This window comes from Protopterus annectens, chromosome 2.part1 (assembly GCF_019279795.1).
Source record: "Protopterus annectens isolate FY-2018-M chromosome 2.part1, PAN1.0, whole genome shotgun sequence".
NCBI lineage: Eukaryota > Metazoa > Chordata > Ceratodontiformes > Protopteridae > Protopterus > Protopterus annectens.
In genome coordinates this window covers 1,589,786,198-1,589,810,844 of record NC_056729.1, presented here as the reverse complement: position 1 = coordinate 1,589,810,844, position 24,647 = coordinate 1,589,786,198, and the positions used below count along the sequence as shown (strand labels likewise).

General features: G+C 42.0%; 1 protein-coding gene across 1 annotated transcript in view; it reads right to left on the bottom strand.

Annotated features, from left to right (window-relative positions):
• Window positions 1-17,174: 17,174 nt before the first annotated feature.
• PLOD1 (procollagen-lysine,2-oxoglutarate 5-dioxygenase 1) overlaps window positions 17,175-24,647 on the bottom strand; it is a 1,142,395-nt gene continuing 1,134,922 nt past the window's right edge. Inside the window, exon 19 of the mRNA XM_044063038.1 lies at window positions 17,175-19,673. Coding sequence (XP_043918973.1) covers window positions 19,518-19,673 — 156 coding nt within the window. The 3' untranslated portion in view covers window positions 17,175-19,517. The remainder of the gene's footprint in view (window positions 19,674-24,647) is intronic.

Sequence of the window (24,647 nt, the reverse complement as noted above, 5' to 3'; positions counted from 1 at the left end):
GCTGCTTGAACAGTTCCCCATTGAAGAAAATGTAGTTGTTATTTAACACCATGTTCATCATGTGAATTATTAAATTGATGAAGTTGTTACCCAAATTAGTTTCTTTGGTGAAAAAATCAGCGAACCATTCTAACCCAGTAGAGTGAGGGATGCTGGAGAAAAGATCTTTGATGTCAATGGTCACTAAAAAGGAGGTGGGGGGGCAGTTGGAAACAGGGAAAAGTTTGAGAAATTCCCATGAATCTTTGCACACATGGGTGAGAGCATGAATGTGTTGTTTGGTGACATAGTCAATGAACTTGGCAATGGGTTCAGTGGCACCACCTGCACCCGAAACAATGGGTCTAAAGTTCAACGGACTGATGCCTTTGTGAGTCTTTGGAATTCCAAAGATGACCGGAATGGTTGGTTTATTGACAATCAAGAAGTTATAAAGCTTTTCGTTTATAAACCCCTGTAGCAAGTGGTCATAAAGAAAAAATTTAATTTTTGCAAGTGCAATATTGTATTCATTTCGGGAAATTAAACAGTACTGGGTGTCATCATGCAAGATGTGGTGCATACTGGCCTCATAGGCGGATTCATACATGAGAACCACACCACCACCCTTGTCGGGTTTCATGATTCTAATGTGTTCTTCAAACAACTTGTTGATGTATTTGAAGTCTTCAGTGTTCAGGTTAGTGGGTTCCGATCTAGTGAGGTTGTCATGCAATTCCCAGATATGCTCAGAAGTAGTCCAAAATGACAAAAAATACACCGAACCCACAGACATTGCCAACATCCTAGCTGACAGGTTCAGCGCAAAATCCCCCCCCCCTCCAAACCAAAAGGGCAAATATCTATCCCAGCAGAGTGCTGCCCCCCTGACATCTCAGATGCTCAGGTAAGAGCCGCCCTCTCCAAAGCAAAAAACACAGCATCAATGGGACCAGATGGTGTCCCGGGCTGCGTCCTACATGAACTCCAAGAAGAGCTAAACCCAAACATAAAACTACTGTTCAATCTCAGCCTTACTACAGGATATGTGCCCAAAGAGTGGCGTACAGCAACAGTGGTCCCTCTCCATAAAGGTGGTGCCTCAACGGATCCTGGAAACTATCGCCCCATAAGCCTGACTAGCTTGGTCTGCAAAGCTATGGAAAGGATCATCATGGACCTCATAAATAAAGATATTGGGGACCTACAAACACTGGATCCTACCCAGTTCGGCTTTGTTAAGGGCAGATCCTGCCTCTTAAACCTGGTTGATTTCTTTGAAACAGTCACCAAGGCCATTGACGAGGGGAAGGTCGTCCACACAGCCTACCTGGACCTCGCAAAAGCCTTCGATACAATACCCCACTCGGGCATTATAGATAAGCTCACCAGCTTAAATATAAACCCCTATGTCACTAGATGGATTGCAAACTGGCTCAAGGACAGAACCCACATGGTTAGAATTGCTGGAGCCATGTCAGACTCCAAACCAGTTACAAGTGGTGTCCCACAAGGCTCAGTCCTGGGACCTCTCTTGTTCGGTATATATTTCTCGGAGGTACAGGCCAACACGGAAGGACTGTGGCTGACCAAGTTCGCAGATGACTGCAAACTGGGCACCATAATCGAATCTCCAGCCGACACAAGCATCCTCCAAAAGGGCCTCATAGAAACAGACAACTGGTGCCAGTTCCCTGGCCTCAAGCTAAATGCCAAAAAGTGTATAGTCATCCCCTTTGGCAAAAAGAAAGTGCCCACAAATTACCACATAGGTGGTAATCCATTATGTACAGAAGAAGTAATTAGGGACCTGGGGACCCAAGTTGATAGCAATCTCTCATTTGACAACCACGTGGCCAAAGTGGTTAGAAAAACATTTTATATAGCCCACCTAATCATGAAGGGATTCACATCTAGATCAGGGGAGGTCATCATGCCTCTTTAGTCATCCCTCATCAGGCCCATAATTGAGTACAATGCCCCTTTTGGGATGTACCTTACCAGACACCTGCAGCAACTGGAAAGACCCCAAAAGTACCTCACCAAGAGGATCAAAGGGCTCAAACAGATGCCATATGCTGCCCGGCTAAAGAAACTCCAGCTCTACTCAGTGGCATACCGCCTGTTCAGAGGCAATCTGTGCCTGATGTATAAAGCCATGTCCAACCCGGAATGAATGGACATGCTGCACCTCAGAAAATCCAAATCCCATCGAGCTACGCGCTCGAGAGACTTGAACCTCAGCACTGAAATAAATAGGACATGCTGGAGGGACAGATTCATAACCCAGAGGCTCCCTTCACTCTGGAATAAAATCCCAGTCCAGGTTAGGCAGAGTCCCTCAATGACTCTCTTCAAGAGGAATCTTGATGAGTGGATGGGAGATCGTAGGTTTACCCCAGGTATCACTTCTGTGTCACTGTTAGACAGAGGCACAGTATACTAACCTCGAAAAAGGGCATAGCAAAATAAATTTAAAATGGGTGGCGAAAGCCAAACACATTCTGGCTAGGCTTATAAATGCCCTAGGGCAGATAGCCTAGTATGAACCTATGAACCTATGAACTAGCCTTAGCTCCTTTTTGCCCCTGTGAAATGACCTCTGGGTGTGCAGCAGGATTTCTGTACAGGTATTTGTGAGAATCTGGTACTCTGTAATACCTGTCAGGTTTTCTGGGAGCAGGCGGGAGGGTGTCAGGAGTTAAGCTGGGTTCATGGAAGACATAATCAACCACCTCTAAGATTGGAGAGATGGCCAAGAGTCTGTGCTGGGGCAGGTCTAGAAACTCTCTTAGTCTTTTCTTAGACTGAGGGAAGTCCTGGGATTCCCAGTGAAAATGTTCCCTGAGGTTGTGAAGCATTTCCCCAAAGGAAAGATCTTCTGGGGGGGAGGCAGAAGGAATGGATTTGTCTGTATCTGAATCCTCATAAGCAGTCAGAGGTTGTTGTTCTTCTACAAAATTTGAATAATCAGACTCAGAATCCTGCTGTCAGAATTTCAGGAGAAAGGTCTCTTTTCCTTTTAGAAGTTGTGGTTTGACTACCCCTGATAAGGGTGATAAGATCCTTCGCCATTTTAAGTATTTGAGCATTGGTAGTGGAGCAGGAGTAAAATGGTGGCTAGAGGTAGTTTTCCTAGGAGTGGCCTTGCTTCTAGGCCTAGGAGTATCCCTTGGTCTGACAGAAATAGTAGTCAGAGAAGAAGACGTTTTTTTGTCTAGATTCGGTAGTGTAAAAAGCCTCCTCGGAAGCCGCTGCATGTGTTGCTGCTCCGGACCCAACCAAGGCAGAGACAACCAAAGGCTCGGAAGACAAAGAAGATTTCTGTGGCATATCAGACTCCGAAAGGGTCTCAGTAGAGGCCTGAGAAGGTATATAATCAGGCATCAGGGGCTGCGAAAGTGCCTCACTGAATTCCGGAGAACTGACGACCTGCTTAGTGGCAGAGTTGTTGGAAGGCTTAGCCCTATGTGGTCTGTCTCTATCTTTATCCTTACATTTTTTTCAGAATGTCTACAGTTTGTTGGCTGATGGATGCCATTTCTGAATGCAAAGTCAGAAGATGAAAATACCTGGCTACAATAACAGCTCTACAATGAATGGTTCTCACGTTAAAATGAGGGCACAGAACCGTCAACGAGGGACATCATAGGTTCATAGGCTGGTACTAGGTTATCGGCCCTAGGGCCTATACAAACCTAGCCATAACATTTCCCTGGCTATTTCACACCACAATATTTTACTTCCCTGGACCCCTGTCTAGCAGGGTGACTGACGTGATCCCTGGGGTGAATTTCCTTTCTCCCATCCAGTCATCAAGGTTCCTTTTGAAGAGGGCCAAAGAGGTGCTCTGCTTGACATATATGGGCAGTCTATTCCAGAGTATGGGGAGTCTCTGGGTCAGGAACCTATCCCTCCAGCATGTTTTGTTTATTGTGATGACAAGGTTTAGATCCCTGGAGCGTGTTCATAGGTAAGTACTAGGCTATCTGCCCATGGGCATTTACAAGCCTAGCCACAGAGTGATGGCTTTCGCCTCCCCATTAGATTAGTAACCTGGGCGTCTGTCAACAGGGCTCCTGAAGTGATCCCAGTGTAGAACTTACGATTACCCATCCACTCATCAAGATTTTTCTTGAAGAGGGTCAGAGAGGAGCTCTGTCGAATATGGATTGGGATTCTATTCCAGAGTGAGGGGAGTCACTGGGACAGGAATCTATCCCTCCAGCATGTCCTGTTTATTGTTGTACATAGGTTCAAGTCGCTAGAACGAGTGGTTCTGAGGGATCTCGTTTTTTTTTAGGTGAAGCATGTCCATTAGTTCAGGGTTTGACATGGCCTACAGGTCAGGCATAGGTCACCTCTGAGCAGATGGTAAATGACTGAGAAGAGCTGGAGCTTTTTTACTCGTGCTTCATAGGGTAATTGTTTAAGGCCCTTAATCCTCTTAGTGAGGTACTTCTGTGGTCTTTCTAGTTGTTGCAGGTGTCTAGTGAGGTACATCCCAAATGGGGCATTGTACTCTATTATGGGCCTAATGAGTGAGAAGTAAAGAGGCACAATCACCTCCTTGGATCTGGATGAGAAACCCTTTGTGATCAGGTGTGCCACATAGAAGGATTTCCTGACCGTTTTGGCTATGTGGTTATCAAAGTAGAGCATGCTATCTACTTGGGTACCCAGATCCCTAATTACTTCTTCTGTACTTAGTGGATTCCCATCTATGTGGTAGTTTGTAGGTACTTTGTTTTTCCCAAATGGGATTACTATTTTTTTGGCATTTAGCTTGAGGCTGTGACTTTGACACCAGGTGTTTGTCTCTGTGAGACCCTTTTGCAGGATGTCTGTGTCAGCTGGAGAGTCAATTATTGCACCCAATTTACAGTCATCTGCGAACATGGTTAGCCACAGTCCTCTGCCTTTGCCTGTACTTCGGAGAAATATATACCGAACAGGAGGGGTCCCAGGACTGAGCCCTGTGGGACTCTGCTTGTGACTGGTTTAGAGTCAGATATGGCGCCTGCCACTCTTACCATGTGGGTTCTGTCTGAGAGCCAATTGGCAACCCATCTCGTGACATAGGGGTTGATATTTAAGCTGGTGAGTTTGTCTATGATTCCTGAGTGTGGGATGATGTCGAACTCCTTAGCAAGGTCCAGATATGCTGTGTGGACCACCTTCCCTTCATCTATGGCCTTGGTGACTGTTTCGAAGAAGTCGACCAAGTTCAGGAGGCAAGATCTGCCTTTTAACAAAGCCGAACTGGGTGGGGTCCAGTGTCTGGAGGTTCCCAATGTCCCTGTTAATGAGTTCCATGATAATGCATTCTATGGCTTTGCAAACCAAGCTAGTCAAGCTTATAGGGTGATAGTTCCCAGGGTCAGTTGAGGCACCACCTTTGTGGAGTGGTACGACTGTTGCTGTACACCATTCTTTGGGTACATTGCCTGTAGAAAGGCTGAGTTTGAATAGTGATTTGAGATGGGGGGGGTTAGTTCATTTTGAAGTTCATGTAAGACACAACCTGGGATAGCATCTGGTCCCATTGATGCTGTGTTTTTGGCCTTTGCAAGTCTGTCTTTACTTGTGTGTCTGAGATATCTGGAGTGACACATTCTTCTGGGATGGGTGCTAGCCCCTTTGGTGGTGGTGGGGGGTGAAGTTTGCACTGAACTTGTCAGCCAGGATGTTGGCAATGTCGGTTGGTTCAGTGTATTTATGGCCTTATGCACTAGCTCGGAGCATGTCTGAGAGTTTGCCCCTAGACTCTTGACATAGTTAAAGAAGGCCTTGTGGTTATCCTTAGAGTCATTGGCTATTTTTCTTTCAAAGTTGGCCTTGGATGATTTAATGAGGGAATGCAGTTTTTTACTGATGTCAATCAGAGATGCCTTCTTATTTTGGGATTTTGTTCTATCTTGCAGGAGTTTCCTCCCTCTGTTGTAAAGTTTATTTATGGCCGGGGTCCACCAGACTGGCTTCCTCTTTTTTGAGGAGTTGGTCTTGGTTTTACTTGGGATCGCTCAGTCCATGCATTCTTGAAGGTGTTCTTAGAATGCACTTGTAAAGGATTCTGCCGATGGGTCATCATTTTCCATTTGATTGGGTGCTTTGAAACTTTCCACCTCGGACTTGAGGAGTGTGAAGTTGGCTTTAGAGAAATTTTTTACCTTGATTTCCTTGACTGGGGGGGGGGGGGGGGGGGTTGGGATGTGGATGTCCAGTGTGATTAGTTTGTGATCTGATCTTACCAATGATGAGTTTACCTCAGGTGTGGAACATAGGTTCCCCATGTTGGTGATGACCAGGTCCAGTATGCTGTCACCTCTTGTGGGAGTGGTGACCAGCTGTTCAAGGGCGTTTGAGTTTATAAACTCAAAGAAGCATTGGGCTAGGGCGTTTGAGCTTGAGTAGTTTTCCCAGTCAATGTTTGGATAGTTGAAGTCATTGTATGTTAAGCAAAGATCGCCTCGGAGTAGATGATATGCATGCGACAGAGTACAGCTGGAGTTTTTTAAGGCGGTCAGCATAGGGCATCTGCTTTAGGCCTGTGATTCTTTTATTGAGGTATTTCTGCGGCCTTGCCAGTTGTTACAGATGTCTTGAGAGGTACATACCAAATGGGGCGTTGTATTCTATAATAGGTCTAATGAGGGATGAGTACAGTGGGACAATGACCTCCTTTTTTCTGGATGAAAACCTCTTAGTAATGAGGTGTGCCACATAGAAGGATTTCCTGACTGTTGTGACGATGTGGTTATTGAAGTGAGACCACTGTCCTCCTGTGTCCCTAAGTCTCTTATCACACTTTCGGAGTTTATTGTACTGCCACCTATGTGGTAATTCATGGGTACATGTTTTTTCCCAAAGGGGATAACTATACATTTCTTGCACTAACCGTGCAAGAAATGTATAGTTATCCCCTAAACAAGTGAAGCAGTATGGATGGAAGTCTCGGTGTGGTATTTGCTTTCCACAGGTGAAGCAATTGTTAACTTTTTCGGACATCAGTTAGTGCAAGAAAAAAGTATCCCCAATGGGGTACTTAGCTTTAGATGTTTTCAGCTGTAATTCAAACTCTAATCTAAGACACTTGCGGAAGAAGGTAAGTCCACTCCAAGCACTGTAGTTCCTTTTCTTTAATATAGCACAAGTAAAAATAATAAAAATACAGAATTTCTTTCAAAACACCCTCTGGACTTATTAAAAGGCAAATAATTATACACACTCATTCATACAAACTCTTAACAGCAGTCATTTAGTAATGCATAATTCAAATGGTGAGTGCCATGCCAGGATGTATAGACAGGAAGGTTGTTTGTACTTCCATATATAATTGTTACCCCAGTATTTATATATATTTTATATTCCATGCCATGCTGCATAAGACAGAAAAGTGTTCTGAACATTTTTATGCATTATTATTTTTATGCATTTGTACATTTTACTGTGGCTCTGAGGGATAGGGATTTCTTTAAGTGTAGCATGTCCAACAGCTCTGGGTTTGACATGGCATTGTATGTTAAGCAGAGATCGCCTCGGAGTAGATGACATGCGACAGAGTACAGCTGGGGTTTTTTAAGGCAGTCAGCATAGGGCATCTGCTTTAGGCCTGTGATTCTTTTAGTGAGGTATTTCTGCGGCCTTTCCAGTTGTTACAGATGTCTTGAGAGGTACATACCAAATGGGCCGTTGTATTCTATAATGGGTGTAATGAGGGATGAGTACAATGGGACAATGACCTCCTTTTTTCTGGATGAAAACCCGTTAGTAATGAGGTGTGCCACATAGAAGGATTTCCTGACTGTGATGGTAATGTGGTTATTGAAGGTGAGACCACTGTCCTCCTGTGTCCCTAAGTCTCTTATCACACTTTCGGAGTTTATTGTACTGCCACCTATGTGGTAATTCACGGGTACATGCTTTTTCCCAAAGGGGATAAAGTACAGTTTTGTACCTACCACAAATGTAGATGTTCAAGTGTATATACTGCTGCAGTCATCACACTTGGGTTATCCTGCCGTCAGGCAGTCCCGCAGTCGGCCGAATCCCAAAGTCTTGGTCCGGCGTTGGTTGTCGTCACTTCTTCCCTGACGTCAGTGCGACAGGGGGATAAAAGAGGCAGCCAACGACATTTTCTTCAGTTTTTCTTGCCCCAGATGTCAGGTGCCCCCAACTAGGAAGGCAATACAAATAACTATGCAAAAATACCTTAGTAGATAAACAATAGTACTAGCTGTTAGCAAATACACCATATAGACATGCATCCTATAGACTGATGTACATGGAGTTATAACTAACACCCTGGTATGTAGAGGGGGTGGTGGGAGGGTAACCTGGACTGCAGCAGTATATACACTCGAACATCTACATTTATGGTAGGTACAAAACTGTACTATGTTCATCGTGTTATACTGCTGCAGTCATCACACTTGGGTTGAATCCCAAAGCTATGGATGGGTGGCTGGTACTAAACTGGGTTAGGTGAAGCTAGGATGCCCTGCAGAACTGCAGTGGCAAAACCAGCTCTGGTTTTTGAGTATAATGGAAGGTGGTAGTGCTTGGTAAAGGTGTGCACTGAAAGCCAAGTAGCTGCCTCCAGAATGTCCTTGGTTGGATCCCCCCTGAGAAAGGCTGCTGAGGTTGCTGTAGCCCTGGTAGAATGGGACCTAATATTAACAGGCACTGCTTTCCCATGGTGCGACTAACAAAAGTGGATACAATGTGCTATCCATTTGGAGATGGTCTGTTTTGAATAGCCTTTCCTTGTGAACCTGCAGCAAAGGATACAAAGAGTTGGTCAGTTTTTCTGAAGGTCTTTGTCTTATCCAAATAGTAACATAGCTGTCTGTGAATGTCCAAAGAGTGAAAGAGTCTTTCTCCTTTATTCTGGGGGTTTGGATAAAGGGTGGGTAAATGAATGGTCTGATTCAAAGCCACACTGGATACTACCTTTGGTATAAAGGTAGGGTTAGTTCATAAAGAGACTCTGTCCTGATGGAAAATGATGAAAGGTTCCACTGCCATAAGTGCCTGTAGTTCTGAGACCCTGCGTGCTGAGGTGATAGTCAGCAACAAAGCTGTTTTCCATGACAAGTATTGTAGTTCTGCTGAGAAGGCTGGTTTGAAAGGAGGCAGTGTTAATTTTTCTAAAACGAAGTTGAGGTCCCAAGCTGGCGTTGGGGGTTTTCTGGGGGGTCTTATATTCTTAGCCCCTCTGAGAAACTGCCTTAGTAAGGGGTGTGAGAATATGGGAGGATCCTTATTATATTGAGCTGAAATGGCTGAAGCATGGATCTTAATGGATGAAAAAGAAAGGCCTTTGTGTAGCATCTCAGTTAAGCATTGCAGTATTTGAGGAATGTTTGGTATCCAAGGATTTTGGCCTTTAGCCTGGTTCCATGCATAAAATCTTTTCCATTTGTCTGAGTAAGTTTTTTTGGTGCTGGGCCTCCTGGCCTCCAAAATGACATTCAGGACGTCCTTTGAGAGAAGTGTTGATTGATAATTCATGGTATTCTCCATGCAGCTAAATTTAAAGTCCTGAGCTGACTGTGAAGGATCTGAGAGTTTTGCTGAGTCAACAGAAGTGGGAATTGAGGTAAGATCCATGGAGGGCTGTAAGTCAAGGTCCTTAGTAATGGGTACCAGTGCTGACGTGGCCAGTCCGGAGCAATGAGGATCATTTGTGGTCTCTCTGATCTGACATTCAGTAATACCTTGGTCAAGAGAGGTAGTGGTGGGAAGGCATAGACTGTCAATGCTGTCCAACTGAATGATAGGGCGTCCACTTTCCAGGCTAGGGAATGATAAGTCCTTGTGCAAAATTTCTGTAGTTGGCAATTGTTGGGGGAGGCAAATAGATCTATGTCTGGGCATCCCCACCTTTGAGTTATCATTGAAAATACTTGTGGGTGTAGTCTCCACTCGTGAGAATCTGCCAAATTTCTGCTTAATTCGTCTGCCAATATGTTTTCCTTTCCTTTCAGGAATTGTGCTTGCAGTTGTACTTGGTAAGTCAATGCTGTGTTCCACAAGGTCATTGCCTGTCTGCATAAAGGGTAGGAGTGTGTTCCTCCCTGTTTGTTTATGTACCACATAACTGTGGTGTTGTCTGTCCTTATTAGTAGTTGTCCTGGATGCAAGAGGTCCTTGAAAGCTGTCAGTGCATTTTGCCCAGCTAGCATCTCCTTTTGGTTAATGTGTAGCTGCATTTGTTTTGTAGACCATTTGCCCTGTATGCACTGTCCTGCCATGTGTGCTCCCCAGGCGTAGTCTGAAGAATCTGTTGTCATAGTTTGGTTTGCTGGAGGTAAGACAAAAGGAAGACCCTTGTTTATTTGACATGCTTGAGCCCACCATAGGAACTCTTTTTGAAGGCAGGGAATGAGAGGTATACTTGTTTCAAGGCTGTGCCTGTGTTGAATCCATACACTTTTCAGGTACTATTGTAATTTCCTCATATGCAGCTTTGCATGTGGAATTAGTTAAATGCAGGATGCCATGAACCCCAATGCCTAGCAAGATTTTTCTTGCAGTGAGCTGGGTAAAAGTTGCCATCTTTTTTGAAGTATTGAGTCAGTTGTTTTTGTTTGTCTGGCATGAGATAAGCCATCTGGGCCGTTGTATTTAAGCTGGCACCCAGGAATATTATGTCTTGTGAGGGTATTAGCTTTGACTTCATTTTGTTTACTGTGTACTCTAGGCAACTTAGCAGCTTTGTTACAAATGCCAGATGCTGTAATAGAATGGCCTTGTTGTCCGCTTGGATCAGGCAGTCGTCCAGATATGGATAAATTTGTATTCCTCGTTGTCTGCAGTATACAATTACTGATGCCAGGCATTTCGTAAATACTCTGGGTGCAGTAGATAAGCCAAAGGGCAATGCAGAGAATTGATAATGCGTTGTACGTGCCAAAAATCTGAGGTATCTTCTGCAATCTTGTCTGATAGGGACATGCAGGTATGCCTCTTTGAGGTCCAACTTTACCAGCCAAGACTCCTTGCCCAGCATGGGAAGAAGCTGCTGTAGTGTGAGCATTTTGAATTTGGGTACCTCCAGGTATGTGTTTAGAATTGAGAGGTCTAAAATGGGACTCCAGGCTTTGTCCTTTCTTGGTACTAGACGTAATCTTGAGTAAAAACCTTGACCTTGCTCCTTTGTAGGTACCTTTTGAATTGCTTTCATATCCATGAGAGCTGAAATTTGCGTTTGTGCCTCTGCCCATTGGTTTGGAGGCAGATTTGGCATGCCTCTCATCCGTGGTAAAGTGTGAAAATGAAATCTGTAGCCTCAGGTGATAATATCCAGAACCCATTTGTCCTTTGTTATGATGCACCAATTTTGTGGAAATAGAGCCAGGTTTCCTCTCAAAGGTGCTGCCAGGGCAATATTACTTGGCAGGCGAAGAGGGAAGTCATTGTGTTTGTTTCCTGAAGGGTTGAGATCTTTTGTCTCCACCTCTTTGAGTTGTTGTATGCCATTGCCTAGGCCTGAAAGAACCTTGTGGCTGGCCTCTACCCCTTGGGCGTCTGTACCTACCCCTTTGGGGTCTGTCTGATGCAGGAAAGGACCAGTTTTTTGATGGCCAGTTTCTGCTGAAATGAGGAGGTTGTACCTGTAAAAAATCTTTAACTGTCTGCATAGATTTTGCATTTTCTTCCATTTTCTTTAAAACTTCTTCTGCTTTGGCACCAAACAACACATCTTTCTGCAATGGAGCATCCAATAACTTTGCTTTGACATGTTCTGGTAAGGCTTGCTCTTTTAGCCAAGCATGTCTACATATTACAGATCCTGTGACAGCTGCTCTACATGAGGCTTCCAATGAATCAAAACCACACTGTAAGGTATGCTTTCCCACCTGTTCTGCTGCATGCAGCAAATCCTGCATCTCTTTGAAATCAGGTTGATCTGTCTGAGGGATCATTTTCTGCTTTAACTGTGTAATCAAGTACTGCTGGTATTTTAGCATGTGGAATTGGCAGTTTAAGGCCCTCATGGCCAAAGTGGCAGACGTATACACTTTCTTCCCCCATCTTTCTAATGCTCTAGAATCTCTTTCAGAAGGTAGTGGATTCTTAGCAGTAGAGGCCTTAACCGCTTTGGGACCCTGGGAAATGGTTTTGGGGTCTGCAACAGGGCTTTTATATAGAAACTTATGAGAATCAGTAACTCGATAGTATCTGTCTGGTTTAGCTGGTGCAGGAGGTAAGGAATCTGGCTTTAGACTAGATTCAGTGTAAACATCATCCAAAATGTCTAAAACTGGAGGAATTGCAAGGGGTCTATGCTGTGGAACAAGAAGAAACTCACGGAGTAATCTTGGCCTTCCCAGTGGAAGTGTTCCCTCATGGTGTGTAAAGTTTCCCCAAAAGAGTAGTCTTCAGGGGGGGAAACAGAGGGAATGGACTCTTCAGCATCTGAGTCTTCATAAGGAGGGAAAGAATAATCCTGGTCCTCAGAGTTAGCTGAGGAAATGGATGCTTGGTCAGAGGAAGGATAATCTTCCTCCAGTCTAGGCCTTTTGTCAGGAGGGGGTTGTGAACCCCTGAAAAGGGTAATTAAATCCTCAGCCATCTTAAGCATCTGTTTTTTTAGGCATAGGGGCCTGTGGGGGGGGGGTCTGTGGACCTGGTTTCCTAACTTTTAAGGGGGTTTTAAGTTTAGCATAAGACTTAATAGAGATAGTTGTCGGTTTGAAGACACCTTCAGAAACCGAAGGCCTGTCCAAAATCTCTGGATCACCGTCAGGGTTGGCGTCTGAGGGGTGAGATGGAACCGGCTCCTGAGGCCCAGCTGATTTGGTCAGGGAGGCCGTCAGAATTTCTAAATCAGCGGTAGTCAGGGGCTGCGTAGGCACCTTGCTGAAAACCGGAGAACCGGTGGCAGGCCTTGCTGAGGCCTTGGTATCTGGTCTTGGCCTTGGTTGCCTGTCCTTATCCTTGCGTTTTTTAATCATTGCTGATGTCGGTTGCTCCGACAACATGCTATAGTTAAATTTTCTGCCAAAATAATGTCGGGCAAAATCTGCCCGACCCTTGATTGTACGTTTGTTGAACCTAGCACAAAACCGACAACCAGAGACGTCGTGGTCTGGGCCTAGGCAAGGAATACAATAAGAATGAAAATCCTTATGAGGTATTTGCTTCCCATAAGAAATGCAATTATTAACTTTGTCTGACATCGGTCTGAAGTAAGAAAAGTTTCCCCAACAGGGTACTTAGCTTTAGAGAAGACTTTGGGCTGAAATTCGATTCAAAAATCTCAGGAGCTAGCCGACCAGCACTTGCGAACTGCTTCTGCTTTGGGCACTGCGCGGCAAGAAAGACTGGAGAAAATGGCGTCGGCTGCCTCTTTTATCCCCCTGTCTCACTGACGTCAGGGAGGAAGCGATGACAACCGACGCCGGACCAAGACTTTGGGATTCGGCCGACTGCGGGACCGCCTGACGGCAGGATAACCCAAGTGTGATGACTGCAGCAGTATAACACGATGAACATCTATACATTTCTTGCACTAACCATGCAAGAAATGTATAGTTATCCCCTAAACAAGTGAAGCAGTATGAATGGAAGTCTCGGTGTGGTATTTGCTTTTTACAGGCGAGGCAATTGTTAACTTTTTCAGACATCAGTTAGTGCAAGAAAAAAGTATCCCCAACGGGGTACTTATCTTTAAATGTTTTCAGCTGTAATTCAAACTCTAAGCTAAGACACTTGCGAAAGAAGGTAAGTCCACTCCAAGAAGGACAACTTGTGAGAGCGGCTAGGGTGGTCACTGATGATACAGACTTCCATTTAGAATGCTCACTTCTTAAGAGCATGTTTCTAAGTCGAGGATACCCAAGGCCCTTACTAGATTCCATTTGCTTGGAGGTCAGTCAAAAAAGACAAGTAGGCCATTTTAGACCTTTGTTGTCAAATAGTTCAGCCCCTATACAAAATTTGAGTACAAGTAATAATCTGTCTTCATATAAGGTTGAATCTGATTATCGAGTTAGTTTCTTCTGCACTTATTCATTGGACCATTATAATATGAAAGAAATCTTATATAATAATTGGTCCATTATAACAGAGGACAAAGGGTTACTTAAAGTGTTAGGCATAAAACCCAAAATTACTTTTAGAAGAGGGGCAAATTTAAAAGCTATCTTAGAAAGGAATGTAACATCCTCGACACATGGCAATTTTGGAATGTAAAAATGTGGTGCCTGTCACCAATGTAAGTTCATCTGTGGTGACAAGAAAATTATGTTGAAAGATAAAGCATTTTGTATAAATGGAAGGTATAATTGCCACACTAAAGGTGTTATATATGTAGCCACTTGTTCTCAGTGTTCCGTATTTTACATCGGAAAGACTGAGAGAAAATTGAGACAACGAATTTATGAACACGTTTATGCCATTAGTAAAAAAGACATGTATAATGCTTTGGCTAGACATATTGTTGACTTCCCTGATCATGGTTTTCAATTTTCTATTCTACAACAAAGGCATCTGGATCCTAGAGGGGGTCCTTGGCAATTAAATTTAGAAGTTGATGACATTATGTGGCAGATTAGAACTGAAGCCCACATATATCCCGGCCTAAATGAATATATATCCATTAAAAGTATACTGAAACGTTTGGCACTAAATAGATGATCGAAGTAGTGTATTATGAGCTTGTTTACTGTATAAATTTAGACTGCAATATTAAGTGACATTTATGAGCCGTATATTATATACTTGTTTGAGTTCAAGCTGGCAAGAAGTTTTCTACAGTATTGGTTATACTTTTGTAACTATATTTTGGAGTGTTAAGTCTTAGACTGCCCCTGGTATTTGTTTGTACATGTGTAGGCATATAAATGAACTTTTTATAGGTTTTAGATAATCTTTATAATGAAGTAATTACATCACACTTATATTTAATTTTATTTATTAAATTCATTATGCAGAGGAATACATCCATATTAATTAATAGTATTTTCCTCTGGTTATTTGCACATGAGTTTTTGTAACCCATATATATCTATTCATGTTTTAGATTCACCTATTATGAAATATCCGGAATTTTGTTTGTTATATTATAAATAAGGTATATTTATATTATATTTATATGGAATAATTTATGTTATTTTAGTATAATAGATATATTAAGTGATTTTTAAATTATTATAGTATTGCACATGAAAATGTGAGTCCATTTGGCTATAATATTCAGCGTCCCTGATTTTTAAAATTAAGGTATATTTATGTATAGATGCACTCAGCGTACAGCTTTTGGTAATCCACTGTTGCTTTAAGGATAAATAAGTTTCTTATTGTAATCTCTTAATTGTTTAATTGTGGTGGTTTTTATCTTTTAAATATCCTGTTAATTGATCTTCATGTTGTCTGAAGAAGGTGGGACATTGGTCCTACCGAAAGCGCTCATATTAAACTGTGTTTAGTTGAAAGATTTTTGTTCTCGGACTCTGCTTACAGCGATACCCACCATTTGTGGTTTTATCAGTTTGTGCCTTTCCACAGTGGATTTGTTTTAAGTCCACTACAAGTACTGCAGTTCCTTTTCTTTAATATAGCACAAGCAAAGATGATAAAAAATACAGAATACAGAATTTCTTTCAAAACACCCTCTGGACTTATTAAAAGGCAAGTAATTATACACACTCATTCATACAAACTCTTAACCGCAGTCATTTAGTAATGCATAATTCAAATGGTGGGTGCCATGCCAGGATGTATAGACAGGAATGTTGTTTGTACTTCCATATATAATTGTTACCCCAATATTTATATATATTTTATATTCCATGCCATGCTGCATAAGACAGAAAAGTGTTCTGAACATTTTTATGCATTATTATTTGTATGCATTTGTACATTTTACTTCTTTAAACTTCACCATTCTGTTATATGCATTTTAAGCACATTTATATTTTAAATATTTTCAAATATTTTCAAACATTTTGAACAACAACATTTTTAAAAGGTTCTTATATACTTAAATATTTTTAATAACTGATGTTTACATATTATGAGTATGACTTACTATGTCACAATACTGGACAAGAATGTGTGTATACTTACTTGCCTTTTTATAAGTCCAGAGGGTGTTTTGAAAGAAACTCTTAAAGGAAGTAATTGAGTGGACCCTCATAACATCATCAGTGTGTTGGGAATAGCCCTCACCCATTGGCTGACTAACAACATGCTTGCATCATGGACTGTATTTAAATGCACTGGTTTTAGTGAATGTCTTTACCTGAAGAAGTCTTACCACCACACAGTTGTTTTATCATCTACTTTCATATATATTCTATATTTTTTATTATTTTTGCTTGTGCTATATTAAAGAAAAAGAACTGCAATACTTGGAGTGGACTTACCTTCTTCCGCCAAGTGTCTTGGATTGTTGTTTGGTCTCCTACTTTTCCTGGTAATTCAAACTCTGGTAGCGACCGACCGTCACACTTGCAAACTGCTTATGCTATGGGCTCCACATAAAGAAAAACTGATGTAATGGCGTTGGCTGCCTTCCTTTACAGCACTGACGACCTGACGTCAGACAGCAAGCGACAGCAGCCAATGCAGAAAAACATTGACTCTTGTATTCGGGCCGTCCGAGGGCGACCACAGCAGGGATAACCCACAGGTGATGACTGCAACAGTGAAACAAGAAGAACATCAGGAGAAACAATAATGTACAACTACGGACTCTTCAGTTTTTTGTGTGTTTTTTTGTCTTTGTTTTTTTACATCCATGTTATTTGGTAGAATTGCTTTCAAAGGGATCTCAATGTCTGTGCATTTCCTGCAGCTACAAGGCATATGGTTCATGAGTTAAAGTAAGAATGCAGGAGCTAGCAGGAAAATTTAAATTTTCTGACACTTAACTACCACTCTACAGCCAGCGTACACAGAATCACAAGACAGTGTATCAAGAAGTGAAAGATAAAAAATAATTTAAAGTGGTAACGTGACAGAAAATTTGTGAACAATGCCCTGTAGACATAATGCATTATGATTCCTGGCATTCTGATTGGTTTGTGCAGCACTACCCCTCTATCCAGACACTACAAATCATGCTGTGGTGGCTAAGGTACCCCTAAAGGAACATTAGTAAGTTATCACTCTTTTGGGTAGGTTTATGTTTACAAAAGAAAGAATGCTAAGTATAAGACAATGTTATTGAGCTAGACATAATCAATGATACAAACGATAAGGATTTATTAAAACGTTCACAGTACGGCAACATTTCAGAAAACAAAGACCATTAAATATTATAGTCTCCATAAAGAAAGCATACAGAAATGTACATATACCATATCTATATGTTTTCAATCAATGGAAGGCAAACATGCAATTGTGTACCACTGAAACTTTTTTATCATAATTCATTTACATTGGACAGTGGTTCTAGTTAAAAATAATCTATAAATATAAATTAAAAGGATTACTACAGTAAACCTGTCTGTGGGAAAATTGGCCACTTATAATGCTTCCCATAAATTAAACAGAGTAACAGCTCTCTGCTAATATTACACAAACTCTTTACTGGCCCACATCTCTGAGTTTAATTTATCTCTAACAGCAGTGGAGCAGGTAAAACATCTAGAAATACTTCTGGAGTAATGAAGAATCCATTTTATACAACAAGGCACTATTAGTACTACAAGCCAAATGCTAGAGTATGCAACTTCTGTATTTTTACATAAAAATTTGCAAGTAAAGGAGGCTCCCATGTAACATTTGTACAGGCTGTAGAACTTTCCCAAAATTTTACAAGACAGACCATGTTTGCAGCCAGCAAAAATAAGTAATAATGTAAGACTGCCAACTTCTTTTTACAGCAATGTAGCAGAATAACTTCTGTTTTTCTGGTGGTGAATTTGTAAGCTAAATAACATTATTCTACTGTCCTGCACTGTCACAAGGCAGGTGAGTTTTAAACCCAGTCATATGTTCCATTGTGTCTCATATTCACATTAGAAACTTACAATTTAATAATTTCCTTTTTTTTTAAACATTTGTTAACCAGGAATCACCAATTGGGACAGAACCCATTTTGAGTGGAGGCCCGGGGAGAAATGCTCCAGGCGTATGTCTTTGGAATGTCAGAGGAAATCGCAGTACCCAGAGGAAACCCATGCGAATGCAGGGAGGACATGCAGACTCTGCACAGAAGGCACCCCAGCTGAGAATCAAACCAGAGAACCACTTGTTGTGAGGCAACAATGCTAACCGCTGCACCACTGCACTGCCTGAGTGTACTTTTAGTCACAGCAGCACCACCACCAATGAAGTCAGTTTCTAAATATAATTTGGTGTTTTGACATTTTAGATTCTGAATTTCAGATGATCTTATTAAAATAAATAACTATCAGAAGGTACTGAAACAGCTTTGGCTCACAATTGTAATGTGAACCGAAAATGTAGGGTATCAAACATCAATATATTGACTGAACTGTTTCTATGCAAGAATTCAATATTTTTCCTATCAGATTTAGGAATTTAGTATATTCAGATTGTAAATTGAAAATGCTAATATCTGCACCTTGGCTAACCTGAAATGTAAAAACATACATGCTTAATAACTGCATACCTGATCTTAATTATAAGGCTTCTTGATAATAGCCTACTATATTCTGCCCTATCATACCCCACTGTGCAAAACAGATAATGGTGATTTGGGGCGAAGACTGCTCACTGTAGCATAAGGGCCACACTTTATCTTTTTGTTTTATTTCAGCACATGATAATTTCCTTCAGTCTAGTAGTCTGTAACAAATTATCATACTACAATTAATATCAGAATCCAGTATTTACAAATTGTGTTAGTACTTAAAAGACAGCTTTAATATTAAACGGAATTTCAACAGCATTTACAAAATATGTTAATACTTAAAAGACAGCTTTAATATTAAACGGAATTTCAACAGCTTTCTACTGAAAAATACATAATAAATTAATTATTCTTTAGCACAACAACCAATGACAATTTCAAGTATAGTACCAAAACACAAGAAGGGTAAAAATGATGTATATGTCAATTAATTTACTCTGTCCATTTAGAAAAAAATATTTGACCTAGTTAAAAAAAATTCCATACGTCACACTGAAGACAAAATTGAATTCCTGGCAATCTGGATCAACAGCACACTTTGAGAAAAAGCACGTAATTCTCTGCATGACATTACAGTTTCTAAACAGGAGAACAAACATTTTACAGTGACAGACTCCTGTACAATATGTAGTCCCACATAAATTACTGTGTAATCTTTATAAAGAAGGTGTAATTCTGTTGATATTTCTGTGCTTCGTATTATTGTTAGTACTCAGATAACCATTTCCTTGGGTGCAGTTGTTTGACTAAACTTCAGTTCCAAAAACATTATGACAACATTGCAGGCAAAGGTTATGGTCCCTACAAAAGGCAGTCTCTGTGTGTTGTTTATTCATGTAATGTTTGGATGAATGCAGAAAGCTGTTCGGGGGTTTAGATCACCAGAAGGAGCTGCACCTTTGATGGATGTGATACACACATTTAGTTATGGATCAACAAAAGAAACTGATATGTATCGTGTACCACTGATTGTTGGAAGGCCTTCATGATAATGGGTCAGTCGTCCAGGATGCATGAGGGCCCAGCCCTTTCGAGAATCTGTAACAGAGCAGTTATACCTCAAAAATCGAGAGCCTCCTCCCTAAAACAGAAAACATAATATTGCTTATTCAAGCTGACAAAGGCCACAGATCACATTTATTTATTTATTTATTTATTTATTTTACATTTGTTGACCAGGCTAGTCTAACTGGATATATGTCCATTTTCAGTACAGGCCCAGGGAGATAAGCTCCCAGGAAGCAAAATACAATCACTTATACAAAAGATTAATTTGTATGTTGAACTTAGCAGGTACAGAACAGGGAATAATCACAGAGGTTGTTTGTTTATAGCACAGTGCTAAATATACAGATACAATTAGTACAATATAAATGTAGTTGCAATACAACATGTGAAAAGATAGCAGCTGAGTTAGACAATATATTAGTAAACAAATTGACATAAAGAAAAATAAAGTAGGCACTGTAATATTCAGTATAAGAGTAAAACTAGTCCCCTTAATGAAATTACGAGGATGTGAGTAAAAATATGTAGAAAGGTCTAGGTCAGTTGTTTCTAAGAAAAGGAACAAGAATACTGAGAACAGGAGAGTAGGTAGATCCAAGTATGAGAGGTAGTAGATCAGTCAGGTTTAGTACAGAGGCACAACCTACAGGGGCACAACCAGTGTGTTCTGAGGAAAAGTTTCAGTTTGTTTTTAAAGAGTGATATAGAGTGAACAGAGGAAAGTTCGCTAGGAAGAAGGTTCCAGGATTTTCCAACAGTATTAGAGAAAAGAGAGTCTCCAGCCCTGTTGTTTGACTTACAAATATTTACAAGAAGTCTATGTGATGAACGTAAGGTCTTTAGATTGTTGTAGGGGGTAATGAGGGTAGATAGTATAGGGGTATTGGTAGGTTGGTAAAGGGTTTTATGGGCAATGGTCAGTTGGTGGAATTTAAGCTGATTTTGTAATTCAAGCCATCCTAGCTGCTTTACATTAAAACAGTGGTGGGTTCTGAAAGGGTTACCTGTAGCAAATCTGGCTATGTTACTGTAGGAGTTTTCCATTTTATTAAGGTTGATTTTAGAGAGATTAGTATATATGGGTGAGGCATACAGGAGAGTAGAGATTAGATGGGTGTGAGCAATAGTTATTCTAGCTGCAGGAGAGAGGAAGGGTTTGATCCTGTAGACAGAGCCTAGTTTTCTATTAACCGATTTTACAGTATTGTTAATATGGGTGTCGAAGTTAAGGTTGTTATCTATGGTGATACCTAGTAGTTTGGTAGTTGGATCTGGGGATATGAGAGTACCATTATTGGATGTTACTGTGAAGTCTATTGGGGGAGACTTACAAGTAGGAGTAAAAAGGAGGAGTTTAGTTTTTTTGGAGTTTAGCAGGAGACAGCGTTGAGTAAACCATTGTTCGACTGTGTTAAAGACCTTTTGGGTGAAGGAGTAAAGCTCAGGTATGGATGTGGCTGAGCATATGAGTGTCGAATCATCTGCATATTGTATGCATGTATCTAGCTGAATCTAGCTTTGTTTATATGCTTGTTGTTTGTTTGCTTGTTATTTCCCTGGAAGCTAATTCCACCTAATACGCGGCGTCTCAGCGCTTCTGTGGATCACTAGTGATATCTGCATTGCTTACTGTACTAGTTCCTTGTTTCACTTGAAAGAAAGTTACTGTTTGTCATTTTTGCATTTAGTTACTTGTAACACATTGCACTCAAGTTACCTGGCACTTGCTCACTAAAGCAATTATATAAGTCAGCACTAAAAATTAAAAGCACTACACCCTCACTCCCCACTGGCCCTTGTTTTCAATTATTAAGGAATTCCCAATATTATTCTAGCATGTCCAAAGGTCAGTTGTCAATCTCCTCTCCGGTCCAGCTGGTGAATCTGGGAATCTTGAGGCAATGTTATAACTGCCTCATGTACACAGACAACCGTTTCCTCCTCCCACATAACACAAATACTTGCGAGAGATGCAGCTATTTAGCCAAACTGGAGGCTGAGCTCTCTCAACTCAGGACTGGCAAGACCAGACAGGAGGAGAAGGCAACTACACACACCACAAAACCAGCCTCACATAATGCTACCACACCACTGAATCAAACACATAAACACACAAAGACATACTTGGAGGCTCTGAGTAAAAATTTACCTAAACAGCAGAGGCCTCCAAAGCAGACACCCAAACAACTGCTACCTCAAGACACCCCACAAGCAACACATAAACCACAAAAGCAGTGTGCAAAGCAGTCACAGCCCTTAAGGCCAAATACAACACCAAACATACTTGTCATAGGTGACTCCATAGTCAGACACACTGACGTCCCACTCACCAGGCTGAACAAGGAGAGGGTCACAGTAAGCTGCCTATCGGGTGCTAGAATCCGCCACATAACACAAGCACGCGGGTCACTCCACGGCAAGTACAAATATGACACAGTCATTGTCCATGCTGGTGTGACCGACCTGAGACGTACCTCCCTGGACTACATGAAAAGAGACATAGAGGAGCTCTCTGATTATGTAGCCCAGGCAGGTATGACCCTGACCCTGAGCAGTATCCTTCCTTCACCAAGAATGATGCCACAATATAGAGACAAGATGATCAGCTTTAACAATTGGCTTAATGTCTGGTGTCATTCAAAGGGGATCCAGTGTCTGTCTGCCTGGGATGACATGCCTGACAAGCCACGCTGCTTCGCAAGGGACGGCTTGCACCTGTCACCCCTGGGATTCCGGATATTGGCTAAGGCTCTTGCCACCCCCATAGTGCCTTTTTTAGGCAAGGCTCAAATTCTAAACCTACCACCCTAGAAAACAAAAATGGGAAGAAACTGAGGGTAATGCTGCTCAATGCCAGAAGTCTAAATCTCAAAATGCACGCACTCGAGGCCCTTCTCAGTATGGAGAACATCGATGTCTGTGCTGTAACTGAAACCTGGTTCAAGGCTCCTGAGAGCACCCCGGCACTATTAGGTTTTACCTCATATCATGCGTTCCGGCCCAAAACCCAGACCACACCATAAAAGGAGGGGGTGTATCCATATTCATAAAGGATACCCACACCTCCAGGTTGGTGGCAACGCACGAAGCTTCGGAAACCATCCAGGTGCAACTAACCATAGGCAAAACTGCTCTACAAATTGTAGCATGCTACAGGCCACCCTCTCAAACTCAGGAACCCCACACAGCCTTCCTGAAGACACTGGAGGGTATAAATGTATCTCCAAACACCATCATATTGGGTGACTTCAACTACCCGAATATTGACTGGGAACATTACTCAAGCCCTAACTTTCTAGCCCAACGGTTCCTGGAGTTCATAAATTCAACAGCTAGTCACTGTTCCCACGAGAGGAGAAAATATACTAGATCTCATTATCACAAACATGGGGACAAAATGCTCCACACCGGAAGTATATCCCTCATTGGTGAGATCTGATCATAAACTAATCTCACTGGAAATCCACATCCCGCCCCCACCCCAAACAAAAAAGACCACAGTGAAAAACTTCTCTAAAGCAAACTTCACACTACTCAAGACTGGTGTGGTATCCTTCAAGGCCCCTGAGCCAGTGGAAACCACAACCCAAGCTGCGGAAGCCCTTACAAATGCCTTCTATTAACACCTCCAGGACTGCATGGATCAGGCAATCCCAAATAAAACCAAGACTCTTTCCACAAAGGGCAAACGTCCAGTCTGGTGGACCCCAGCCATTAACAAACTTTACAATAAGAGGAGAAAGCTATTACATGATAGAACAAAATCCATAAAAGGGAAGTCACCCTGATCATTATTAGTAAAAAATATGAGCACTCATAAAATCAACTAAGGCCAATTTTGAGAGAAAAATTGCCATGGATTCAAAGGACAATCATAAGGCCTTTTTCAGCTATGTTAGGAACCTGGGTGGAAACTCCCAGATATGCTCAGAATTAGTCCAAAATGATACAAAAATCACTGAAACCACAGTCATTGCCAACATACTGGCAGACAGGTTCAGTGCAAACTTCACCCCCCTCCCCTAAAGGAGAGATAACTATCCCAGCGGAGTGTAGCCTCCCAGACATCTCAAATGTGCAGGTGAAAGCTGCTCTCTCTAAAGCTAAAAACACAGCATCAATGGGACCGGATGGTGTCCCCGGCTGTGTGCTACACGAGCTAAATGAGGAATTAAACCCGCACATAAGGCAGCTGTTTAATCTCAGCCTTACCACAGGATACGTGCCCAAGGAGTGGCGTACGGCAACTGTGGTCCCACTCCACAAAGGCGGTGCCTCTACGGACCCTGGTAATTACCGCCCCATAAGCTTAACAAGTCTAGTCTGCAAAGCTATGGACAGGATCATAATGGAGCTCATAAACAAAGATATAGGGGACTTGCAGACATTGGACCCGACCCAGTTTGGCTTAGTCAAGGGAAGATCATGCCTTTTGAACTTGGTCGACTTCTTCGAAACAGTCACCAAGGCCATTGATGAGGGAAAGGCAGACCATACAGCCTACCTTGACCTTGCAAAGGCTTTCGACACAATACCCCACTCGAGTATTGTAGAAAAACTTACCAGCTTAAATGTCAACCCATATGTCACAAGATGGGTTGCAAACTGGCTTAAGGACAGAACCCACAGGGTTAGAGTTGCTGGCGCTATGTCAGACTCCAAGCCAGTCACAAGTGGTGTCCCACAGGGATCGGTCCTTGGCCCCCTATTGTTCGGCATCTACTTCTCAGAAGTACAGGCCAACATGGGAGGACTTTGGCTGACAAAGTTTGCAGACGACTGCAAACTGGGCGCCATAGTGGAAAGTGCATCGGACACGGATATCCTTCAGAAGGGACTCACGGAAACAGACAGCTGGTGCCAGAGCCATGGCCTGAAGTTAAACGCCAAAAATGTATAGTCATACCCTTCGGGAAAAACAAGGTAACCCCAAGCTACCATATAGGTGGCAATCCACTAAGCACAGAAGAGGTTATCAGGGACCTGGGGACCCAGGTTGACAGTGGCCTTTCTTTTGACACTCACGTTGCTAAAGTGGTTAGAAAGA